Here is a 12,672-nt window from a genome sequence, read left to right on the forward strand (position 1 = left end):
AACAGACAAGAATGAGGTTCGACGGTTGAAAGCCAAGGCGGCTCAATTCACCATCCATGAGGGCCGCCTACTCAGGAGATCTTTTTCAGGACCGTATCTCAAGTGCATCATGTTAGTAAACGACCCAGTTACGCAGCGAAAAACAAAAACATAAACTCTATGGATCGTTCCTTAGAACCAAGATCCGGGTACAAAAATCACAGTTTATATAAAATAATCAAATCTGCAGAAAAATTAGTTCAAGGTTTAAGAAACCATACCCACATTTGGAGGCTCCACCAATATTGTCTCTGAACATGTTTGCTACCGATCCAAGTGTAGGATCAAATCGTAGAGGTCCACACGAAGACAATCAACAAGAACCAATGAAGGATTTGCTAGATCCTCCTTGGCCTTAAGAAATCAAGAAGAAAACAAAAGGTATTTGATTTTGGCAAAAACCAAAACTGGCGTGGGAGAGTTTTTGGGGCTGGAGGTTTCTCTCTTTTCAATGAAGAATGAAATAATAAAATANGGACAAGTCCAGCATCAACTACCGCCCTACACTCCTCAGGTTCAGTTTAGAGCAAAAGTACACCTTTGGAGGGATAACTCTACTGGTCTACACCGAGGGAATCAACCTCCAAACCACCTTCATAATAGTGGACGCCCATCTCCATATAACATCATAATAGGCAGGCCATGCGTCCACGGTATGCATTTCATCCCTTTCACTTTCTACCAGACCATCAGATTCCCTACCAAATGGGGAATAAAGGAAATCAGAGGTGACCTCAAAACAAAAAGGGGGACTATGTACCAATTATAGTCCCACTCGATTGGAGGAGCTGAGCCAGACCAACCCACTATGGAGGAGCTGGACAAGGTCCAAATACACCCCGATCATCTAGACTGTGAACTCAAGTTGCGATACAGCTTCAAGCCGACATCTAAGAGAAGCTGGTGGACTTCCATGAGCTGAACCATGACTGCTTTGCTTGGTCCCATACAGATATGACGGGAATCAGCCCCAATGCTATTGTCCACCAATTGAACACCGACCCGGACCACCCCTCTATGAAATAGAAGAGAAGGAGGTTTGCTCCTAAAAGAAACAAGGTGATCAACAAAGAAGTAGAGAAGTTGTTGAGCAATGACTTAGTTCGAGAGGCTCATTACCCCGACTTGTTAGCAAACATAGTGGTCATGAAGAAGAAGAACAGGAAGTGGAGAGTCTGCATCGATTTCACCAACCTAAACAAGGCTTACTCGGTTAGAGAGGTTCAGTACCCCAACTTGTTAGTAAACGTAGTGGTTGTGAAGAAGAAGAACGGGAAGTGAAGAGTCTGCATCGATTTCACCAACCTAAACAAGGCCAGCTCGGTTCGAGAGGTTCAATACCCCGACTGGTTAGCAAACGTAGTGGCCATGAAGAAAAAGAATAGGAAGTGGAGAGTCTGCATTGATTTCACTAACCTAGACATGTTAGTGGATGCCACCATCGGTCATGAACTATTGAGCTTCATGGACACCTTCTCAAGCTACAACTAGATATTGATGCACTTGGATGATCAAGAGAAGACCGCCTTCATCATTGAGAGAGGGTGCTACTACAAAGTGATGATGTTCGGCCTAAAGAATGTCGGTGCCACCTAGCAGCACCTTGTGAACAAAATGTTTGCCACCACACTGGGAGACTCTATGGAACTATATATCAATGATATGTTGGTGAAGTCTCTGATCGCCGAGCAACATCTTGACCACCTCAAACAAGCCTTTGAGGTGTTGCAGAAATACAAACCCATGAAGTGAACCTAGCCAAATGCTCCTTCGACATCTCATCCGATAAGTTCCTTAGCTATATGGTAACATAGCGTAGCATCGAAGCCAATCCTGATCAAACAAGGCGATCTTAGACATTTTATCCCTACTTGCATCAAAGGACCAACGCCTCACGAGAAGGGTTGTCGCATTGAGTCGGTTCATATCTAAATCGGCAGAGAAGTGCCACCTCTTCTTCGCCACCCTTAGGAAATCAAAGAATTTCAAATGGACTCCAGCATGTGAAGAAGCTGGTCTACTTTAAAAAGGTACTAACATCGCTCCTCTACTCTCTAAACCGAAAACAAGAGAACAGCTCTTCACCTACTTAGTCGTGTCAAAATTTGCCATCTTCGCCGTATTGATCCGAGAGGAAGAGGAAGAGGAAGAAGGAAAGCAGCTGCCAGTCTATTACACCATTAAGTCTCTACTCGATGCCGAGACACTGTGCAGCCAAATGGAAAAACTGGCGCTCGCCCTAATCACCGTCGCACAAATGCTAAGGTCGTACTTAATGACACACCGATTGTGTCCTAACTTCTTACCCCTTCAAGAAGATACTTCACAAGCCATATCTTTGAGTTGGCTCATTAAATGGGCAGTAGAGCTAAGTGAGTTTGAAGTCTCCTACCAACCTGCACCACAATCAAGTCCCAAGTGCTAGCTGAATCATTGTCAATTTCACACCCGTATTCTGTTCAGGTGAAGAGAGAGCTCCTGTGTTGGAAAACCACACACCATTCAAGTAGAACTTATTAGTAGATCGTTAAAGCAACATCAATGGCAATAGCTTAGGACTGGTCTCAACTCCCCAGAAGGGGATACTTTGCAAAAATCCATACGGTGCGATTTCAAAGCAACAAACAACGAGGCAAAGTATGAGGCATTGATCCCTGGCCTCTCCCTGCCAAAGAAATGGGGATTAAGAAGTTGGAAGTCAAGTCCGATTCACAACTGGCGGTGAGTTGGCTATAGGGCTTTTACCAAGCACGAGACACCAAGATGACCTTGTGCCTCAACTTAGCCAGAGAGATCCAGTCATCTTTCGAGGAGATCACCATCACTCAAGTTCCAAGGATGAGAACACACACACAGATACCTTAGCAAACCTCGGTTTGGCTTTGAAAACTTTGCTACCAACAAGTATCCCATTGGTTTACCTCCAAGCACCAGCCATTAAGGTTAGCTCAGCCGAGGTCTCGCCAATTGATTCAGATGAATCATGGATAAACCCATCCTTCATTACTTAGAAAATGATGAACTACCAACAGACAAGAATGAGGTTCGACGGTTGAAAGCCAAGGCGGCTCAATTCACATCCATGAGGGCCGCCTACTCAGGAGATCTTTTTCAGGACGTATCTCAAGTGCATCATGTTAGTAAACGACCCAGTACGCAGCGAAAAACAAAACATAAACTCTATGGATCGTTCTTAGAACCAAGATCCGGGTACAAAAATCACAGTTTATATAAAATAATCAAATCTGCAGAAAAATTAGTTCAAGGTTTAAGAAACCATACCCATTTGGAGGCTCCACCAATATTGTCTCTGAACATGTTTGCTACCGATCCAAGTGTAGGATCAAATCGTAGAGGTCCACACGAAGACAATCAACAAGAACCAATGAAGGATTTGCTAGATCCTCTTGGCCTTAAGAAATCAAGAAAACAAAAGGTATTTGATTTTGGCAAAAACCAAAACTGGCGTGGGAGAGTTTTGGGGCTGGAGGTTTCTCTCTTTCAATGAAGAATGAAATAATAAAATACCCTTTACATTTTCAACTAAAGCCTTTTCTTTATATGTTATTTTAGTTGCCCTATTCCCAGATGGAATAGGCTTGGCTCAAAACAAACACCCTCAAATTTGCCAAACACTCCTATTTAGATATTTTAATTTAATTCATCATTATCTCAATTAAAATCAATAATATATATTTAATAATATATAACATTTAACAATAATGATAATTTATTTTAATATATGCGAACATATATTTAAACGGAATTTCACTTATTTAATTTTTTCTAACAAATTAAATAAAGGCTACGACCTCAGCAAATTTAATTGCACTGTGAAATTACCAAAATACCCTTTCACCCAAAAAGATGAAAACGCCCTTCTTTCTTCCTAAGTCTTAAATTATCTTCTATGTGTGTAACCCATAGGCCTCATCATACCGGTAGTTTTAGTATCGCGATTAACACCAATTAATCGTCTCACTTATACACAGAACAAGATTGGCCCTAGCAAGGCATCATGGCCACCGATAGATTCGGATTCAGCAAAGTAGCTACCTGTCAACGATATGGTTACCGTACAATTTAATCCTTTCATCATACGTTATCTCAACAAGAAGAAGGCATAGAAATAGTGTCAACCTTCGGTTACTCTCGATATGTGTATTCAGTTTCTGGACAATGACCTGTATTATAATCGGACCAAGCAACAACTCAATCCCACTGTGGCCACAGTTTTAGTGTCATTGCCATATACTGAATTGCATGTGAGATAACTTTCCCTACCCAGGAATGAGAATCCTCCATCAATCCACCATACTCTTGATGCACTCATTGATGCATCCAATCACCACCGGATTGACAGCTTTGAAAAGAACTGCGTTAGGCTAGTGTCAAACTACACCAATCGGTGCACAAGGCACTCCGGTGACTCAAGTCTAAGGATCACATGCACCCATTCGTTAGAGGATTTCTTCCATAGACACTGCGGTTACCATCCATATGAAATCCTCTGGTAGGTCAGTCCAGTGAACTTGCTGCGGTATACCACTACAACAAGCACCCATGTGTTGCACCAGGTTGTCACCAAACAACCTTGACAAGTGAGACAGTCACTGCCTTTCGACAGGGTCATTCAACACTATGATAGCCTTACCGTATTATCTGTGCCCTTACTTCAGAATAATACTAGGGCTACGGACGTTTCTAGAATGGCCACCATATGTGGTCATAGGGTTCTCACTATCAAGATTTGAAAAACTTGATACCCTCGTCACGGTTCTAACATTCTAAGGACATATATCAATACATATGCAATAATAATGATTTACGGGGTATAGAATAAAATGCCTTTATTATTGATATAATGAACATTATTACAAAGAGTCAATTCTACAATAATTGATTGGCTCTAGGGCATACTCTAACACATCACCCTAAGGAGCAAAGCATGTAATCGAAAAAACTCCACGAAGGCGAGTGTGGCAACCACGCCAAGGGGCGTAGCCTCGCCAACAAGGCACTAAGAGTTGGTTACTACTGGCCAACAATATGCTTTAACTCGGCTAAATACTTTAAGAATCACGATAGCTACCAACATTTTGCCAAGGTATCACATCTCCTTCCAAAACGACTCAACTCTATCCTCACCCCTTGGCCATTTATGATGTGAGGGAGGACATTGTAGGCAAGCTCTGGATAGCATCGGGCCAAAGAATGTACATGCTCGCAGTTACTAATTACTTCACCAAGTGGATAGAAGCAAAAGCCTTTGCCCAAGTCAAGGATCTTAAGGCAAAGAGTTTCGTATGGAAGAATATCATCTATCGGTTCGGCTTACCAAAGGACATAGTCACTAACAACGACTCCCAATTTATTAGTTTTGGCTTCCAAGACTTCTGTAGAATATGGGGATTACACTAAGCTTTTCCACACCACGCTACCCCTAAGCAAATGGGCAAGCCAAATCATCCAATAAAAACATCCTCCAAACGATGAAGAAAATACTCCAAAAAGCCAAGGGAGCGTGGGCAGATGAACTCCTTGGGTGCTATGGTCTTACCACACCATGGCTTGGTCCTCCACAGGGGAAACTCCTTTCTCTCTAGCTTAAGATTCAAAAGCAGTGATTTCAGCGAAAGTGTCGATCCCCTCGGCTCAACTCCAATGGATAGATAAAGACACCAATAGGCAACAGCTTTACCATAACCTTGACATCGCCGATGAGCTAAGAGACCAAGCCCTCACCTGCAACACCGCTATCGGCAAAAGATGGCTTAGCATTACAACAAGAACGTCTAAACCAAGGTCTTCAAAGTTGGCGATTGGGTCTTACGCCAAGTGTTTCAAAACACGAAGGAGATAGGAGTCTCAGTCCCACTTGGGAATGACCCTACTTGATCACCAAGGTTGTTGGGAAATGAGCCTATCAATTGCAAACACTAGAGGGAAAGAACATCACCAACAATTCAAACACTACCCATCTAAAAGCCTACTTCTGATGGCACTCGGCTCTACTCTACCACCTGTAGAACTTAATAATTTTTTATAATGGGGGACAGGGTGGACCTATCCACTCCCCCCAATTTGTTTCGTATAAAGTTCGCTCCATGATTATTTTATTATTCAATAAAATCAGACATTATCCAAAAAGTTTAAGTGTTTCAAGTATTTGTTTATGAAGTATGCCTCAAAGGCTGTAAGGGTCATACCCTTCACCCATGATCAACGCTGCACGGGGCTAAGTCACATAAACAAAACATATACAAAGACTTCAAAAAATATCAGCGCACCGAATAGAAACATTTAAAGATAGGTTGTCATATAAATCAAAACCAAGCCTCAAAGGGCTGAACACATCGTCTAGTGCACTTGGCACTTCAAATACAAAATAGAACAAACTTGAAGTACAAAGTATGGAATAGAAAGTCTAAGCATCAACCCTGTCGCTCGACTTATCCCTTGTCTCGACTAGCTAAATCTTTGGAGCAATCGGCTCATCCTCCTTCTGCACCAACTCTATCTCAACATTGTGCGGCTCATCCCTCTGTTCCTCTAGTTGAACAATAGAACTAACTAATTCTTTCTGCCTTACAATTGTCTCGGTGTGGCCTCCCCTTGGCTTAACTCCTCCCTCCATTTCTACTAAGAAAACCTTATACATCTCAATATCTTCGTCTGGCTCCCACTCTCCTTGCTTCCCTTCCTTAAACTCCTCCATTAACTCTGAGTAAGTCTTCAGTGCCCCCTCTATAGCAACCAATTTGAGCCTCTTAATCAAAACGGCTCGCTTGGCCTACCATTCGGCTCGACCAGAGTCAAGTTCCATCTGAACTTGTAGAAGTTAGGCACGCAACTCTCACTAGTTCCCCTAAATTCTTTCTCTTTCTCCTCGGCAACCACTAGTCGGCTCCTCAATTGAGAATTGGTGTCTGCCAGGTCCTTGTTACATTTCTCTTGGGCGATCAGCAAGTTTTAGAGATGAGCACCTCCGGATAGAGCCTACAATCAGAATCAGAAAGTTAGAAGCAATAGACAAATAAGCAATATTTACATTTTAAATTGTTACTAAGTTACTTGGAACATCCAAGTTGTGGTCCACACTGCCGCCTGGGCAGCGCCAAGCCGCCCCAACAAGTGCTCATCCTCTAGAAGTGGCAATGACCCCATCACGGCTCCAACAAACGACACGTCGGAGGAGCCTAAAGCGGAACCAGGAAGGACAATCTTCACAGAGTCATCATCAGGAATATCCACCTTAGGGGTTGGCTCCACCCTATGAACTAACAATTAGGGAGGATCGGAAGCGCCCTCAACGACAGTCGAAGATCTACTCGGCTGTCCTCTTTCTCTTCTTGGCTGACTTAGCGCGGTGTTTTTCCTTAAGATTGTCCCCTTAATTCTCTCTTATGTAAGAGAGAATTCCAGAGAAGTTAGAGGATTGACTCGTGACTTACAAAGATGATGAAATTGCAGCACCGAACCAATAAGACATATAGCAGCAACCTCCAAGGTGGAAATGGGATACCTTGAATGATTTTCGGAATGTGTCTCCACAGATGGCTTTGCCTTATATTCAACTCCACCAATACGCAACGGTAGTTTTTGTCCTCGTCTAGAATTGCAAGTATGGCACGACTCTTCTCCTTAGCAAGTAGCCCCGGCAATGCTTAGTTGTAAGACAAGTCCACAAAATAAGAAGCAATGAGATTTAGTACACCAGCTAAAATTAAAAATTCTAAGATCACTCACCCGTTGCCTGCAAGGAGAAGGGGATCTCCTAGGCTCCGTTCTCCCAAAAAACCAGCTGTCCTCTCACACAGAAGTATGAGTCTTTCCACTTCTTATCATAAGTCTTAAGCCTCATTACTAAATGTTTGCGACTCTGTCGCAGCATAAAAAGGTACCGACCCCTCTCCTTGTCCTGCATCTTAATGTAATAAGTAAAGAGCAAATCCACCACTCCAAACCCTATCCTCAACCTCGTGCATAAATACTCCAAGGTCAGCCATAATCTCCATCCATTCGGCATCAGCTAACTGGGGGCAATCATTTAATGGTTCAGCACCTCCCGTGCCACACATTAGTGTCATGTCAGCCAACAAGGGGCTGACCCATATTTGTCCAAATAAGAAAAGTATTCCTTCTTTTGGTTTGGACCACAAAACAAATTGGGAAAAACAACTTTATTCTCTAAGACCACTTAAGGATAATATAACACATGTAAAAGGTCCTAAAAAGTTAGAGACAAAGATAAACAAATATCTTTCCTACTTTATCAGACATGCAATTCGTGTTGAATTGCAAATGTCTAAAGCGAGTGTGTAAGCACAAACTATTGTGCACACACATTTAAAAAGTTAGAGACAAAGATAAACAAATATCTTTCCTACTTTATCAGACATGCAATTCGTGTTGAATTGCAAATGTCTAAAGCGAGTGTGTAAGCACAAACTATTGTGCACACACATTTAAAAAGTTAGAGACAAAGATAAACAAATATCTTTCCTACTTTATCAGACATGCAATTCGTGTTGAATTGCAAATGTCTAAAGCGAGTGTGTAAGCACAAACTATTGTGCACACACATTTAAAAAGTTAGAGACAAAGATAAACAAATATCTTTCCTACTTTATCAGACATGCAATTCGTGTTGAATTGCAAATGTCTAAAGCGAGTGTGTAAGCACAAACTATTGTGCACACACATTTAAAACGAAATAAGCCAAGACACAAGTCTGGCACCCAATGTGCATACCTAACTGTTGTACACACACACGCAAAAGAAATAAGCCAAATCATAAGATTGACAACCAGTGTGCACGCATAACTGTTGTGCACACATAACTCATAAGTTTGACAAATATGAATACTCCACATCTATGGTATACATATTATGTCTTAATCCTAGGATATATATATATAAGTTCTCAACGTTAATATTCAGATCATTCTAAAGATCATATGAATAATACATCAATAATGGCGAAGATCGGAGACTCGATTAACAACATGACGAAAGTCATGCTTTGATTTTCTAGTATGGATTAGATCTAGATGTGATTTATTAATGGGGATAATAAAGACCAAAATAAAATGTGCGTTAAATAATAGTAATAAATAAATGATGACATGCTAACGAGGTCTTGGTCTTGACAATTTCATAACTCGTAAATTAATAATGCGAAGGCCAGTTGAATATAGACACTTAAATTGCAACGAAAGGGGTACCTCATGTGCTCGTCTACAGTTTTTAATTTAAACTCTATTAATCTTAGTTGTCGATGCAGTTGTTCTTGCTCCTTCCAATGAATAATCCATAAAGATAAGACTCAAATTAAGACTCTTATTTATTAATTATAATGGATAATACATAAGATAAGACTTAAGACTCGTATTAATAATTATTATAATTTGTTTTTAGTCATGTTTGCATGCATACTAATGACTCATTGAACAACCGATTACCTAATTGAATGTTAGGTCTGGAAGGGAAGTTAAATAAAGAGGAGATCTAAATTAAATTATTTAAATGCTATCTGTTAAAGCTTTTAATATAAATTTTAAACATTCATTATATAATTAATTCACCGAATTTAACAAATCAAAGCGATTGTTTGCAGTTTTCTGGACATGGTAGGTGGGAGTGGTTGAAAATCGCCAATACTTAAACTAATAAACAAGACTGGGAGATCGTGAATTTGACAGTCCTTTCTGGCTGCTGAACTCAACTATGTCTTATTTCTTTGGCAAAAGATCCCGTTAATAATATGTTTTTCCCCATGCGTGGCACGTGGGAACATAGAGATACAATTTATATTATATATTAATTGTTGGATAATAAACAAAACTCACATCATATCACAAAATGACCATGTATATATATACATGCATTTACAATAAGAAATATAAATGTTCTCTAACGAATGAAGCAATTCTTTCAACTTCTTCTTGAACCATTATTTGATACCATTAAATGAAATATTTATTCTTTACCTCTACTAGAATTAGCCTTTTCATTTCATAGAAAATTTATTCTTTCTAATTTACACGTAAAATGTTCAAACCTTATTATAAATTTAGGTAAAATTTGTTTCCTTATTTAAATACTCAAATAAAACAATTTTGAATTTTATCCTTTTCTTTTCCAATTACCAAATTTATTATTAGATATCTAATAAAAAATTGAATTGTAAAATATTCGCTTTTTAATTCTAAAATTGTTTTGATCAGCCGGGCAGTAAGAAAGATAACATCCTAGAAAAGTATCTTCAATTGTTTATTATATATACCTTCATCTAGTTAATATTGTGAAGTTAATCGTGATATTAGTTAGCAGAAATGCTCACAAAAATAATGTTATTATACTGTAAATTAAATAGCAGAATAGATGAAATTATTGAAACATATTTTCTCTCATTTCTTAACGAAAAATAAGAACGCATCCGTCGAAATTAAAATGGATTACATTACATGCATGCAAGCCACAGCAGCTGCAGGCAGCTTCAATTTGCATAATTATTCCAAATCAAACACGATAATCTTAAGTGAAAGCAAGGTAGTTAAGTCGGCTAATTAATCTTAATCAGAGGCGAAATCAATCTTGATACTACCAATGCTAACACCCGTTCCATATCTTGGCACCAAAGTCACCACCACAGTTTCATCATCATCGGCGTCCAAATCTTCCAACAAATCTGTAAGTCCCAATCTCAAACGAGTTTTCATCTTCTCGTGGTGCTTATGCTTGTGCGGTAAACTCACAAAGGTCCCTGCAAACTCAGTCGTGTCCGGCCCAGTTGGCACCTCATCTTCATCATTAATAAACACATCAAATTTCACTGCCATATTCTTCTCAAACTCAATGTTGTCTATCACCAATACTTCCTCTTCATCTTCCTTCTGCTTCTTGCTCCTTGATTTCTTTGGCCTTTGAACCACCATGCTTATAGTTTTATCCAAAACTATAGGGAATTGGGTTGGGGTGACAAAGTTTGTCTTCAACGCAGCTGCATGTGCTACACCAATAGCCTTTTCCAATTTCTTGATTATTTTTTTAGGTTGTGGCTTAGTTTTTAGCCATGGATTGTCAACCTTTTGATAAACATATCCCAATTTTTTAGTGTCAAGACAATCACGAACCTTGACTTTAACAGGTTTGGCGTTCTCATCATAGAAAATGAAACTCGCGTCAAGCCAATCTGAGTCTGTAAAATCTCTGCGCTTCCCTCCTAATATCTTCCAAACAGTCCACAATCGGTCAACGTTCGAGTGATGAGCGTAAAAGATAGGGTCTTTTCCTGCTGAGTAGAAATTCCCCATGTTCTCAGTATTTGGCTGTGAGCGATCACCAGTCCAAAAATGAACCAATCCATGTGCATTGTTCTCCAACGAACCAGCTCCTGGATCAGAATTGTCACCGGCGCGATATGCACTTCCCATGAAAAGCTGAGGAGTCTTGGCATTAGACACCATTTGTCTGTACATCACCTTATAATTACTAGAAATTTGATCTGCATTTGACAAGTTTTCATCGGTACCATTAAAATCAAGATCGACCAGATTGGGTGGCTGGTGCTTTGCATCGCGTAGTGTATCGTAAAGTGGTGAACTAGTGTTTGCAAACATGGCAGGAATTGGCATGCCCTTAGCGGAATCCCAGTTCCAGAATGGCAAAGCAAAAGTTGGATCATCGATCAATTTTCCCAAAATCCTCTCAAAGAAATAAAGATAATATCTATGAAACGGGAAGAACAACCACGAGTTGTGAACTTGAAGTTCAAGATCTGGAAAGCCCACTTGGTGGTAAGCCCCATCGCAATAAGCGCAATGAACACTGGCTTGTTGCGTGAAGCTACGTGGGTCAGTGTCAGGAAGAGCTTTCATGAGCTTAATAGCCTTTTCGTATTTGGCTATGTATGCATCATCAGCTAAATGTGCGGCAGGCCTAACTCTGAAAGTATTGTATTTGGGGAACTTATAGTCTAGGATAGTTGCAGCGGTTGGTGGGCAACAATTTGTGGGTTTTGCACCTTCAGGTAAGTCAGCTTTCCCACATTTGGATAAATCTGGGGCTTCAATTGGAGCAGCCAGGGCAAAGGGATCAGAAGCGAGATTGGCCACACCATAGAGACCTCCAAGACTAACGAGGAGATCCCTTCTATCAAATTTGGCCTTGGAGGAAGTGTCTCCTTCACCATTTGTGGCTTCGCATGATATGGATGATTTTCTAATGGAATAGGGTCTACGCTTGCGAACAATAGAGAGTTGAGATGTCTTTTGAGAACAAGGAGAGAGAGAGGAAGTGAGTGTGATTGGAACGGTGGATGATAGAGAGAAAGGGGACGCCATGACCATGAAACTATGGCTGTTGTGATTAACGTGCTAGGGTATTCACTGTTTTATAATGAATTAGCGAAAAAATTTATTTTTTTATAAAATTACATAACTTACCATTTTATCTCTTTTTCTTTTTTCTTTTTTATATCTTCCTTCTAATTAATAAAACACATAAAGTTAATGTTAAGTTTAGTTAGTGTCATTTATAAGATATTAATTATTTAAGGTAGATTAAATTTAAACTACTAAAAATGCTTTGACAAAATAATTTAAAATCTTCAATAATGAGTCTCTTGAA

General features: G+C 40.0%; 1 protein-coding gene and 1 pseudogene across 1 annotated transcript; both read right to left on the reverse strand.

The window, feature by feature from the left end:
* Positions 1–3,043, reverse strand: part of LOC116112267 — a 14,121-nt pseudogene extending 11,078 nt beyond the window's left edge.
* A 7,411-nt stretch (positions 3,044–10,454) lies between these two features.
* Positions 10,455–12,391, reverse strand: LOC116112285 (polyphenol oxidase, chloroplastic-like). The gene has a single exon (XM_031398443.1). The coding sequence runs from the start codon at positions 12,384–12,386 to the stop codon at positions 10,617–10,619; it is 1,770 nt and encodes a 589-aa protein (XP_031254303.1). The 5' UTR covers positions 12,387–12,391; the 3' UTR covers positions 10,455–10,616.
* Between the last annotated feature and the right edge of the window lie 281 nt (positions 12,392–12,672).

Source organism: Pistacia vera, unplaced genomic scaffold (genome assembly GCF_008641045.1).
Source record: "Pistacia vera cultivar Batoury unplaced genomic scaffold, PisVer_v2 Contig12, whole genome shotgun sequence".
In the NCBI taxonomy this organism is placed as follows: domain Eukaryota; kingdom Viridiplantae; phylum Streptophyta; class Magnoliopsida; order Sapindales; family Anacardiaceae; genus Pistacia; species Pistacia vera.

Bases quoted from the DNA above. Each gene is read 5' to 3' on its own strand.
- LOC116112285 (XM_031398443.1), bottom strand. From the start codon at position 12,386: ATGGCGTCCCCTTTCTCTCTATCATCCACCGTTCCAATCACACTCACT.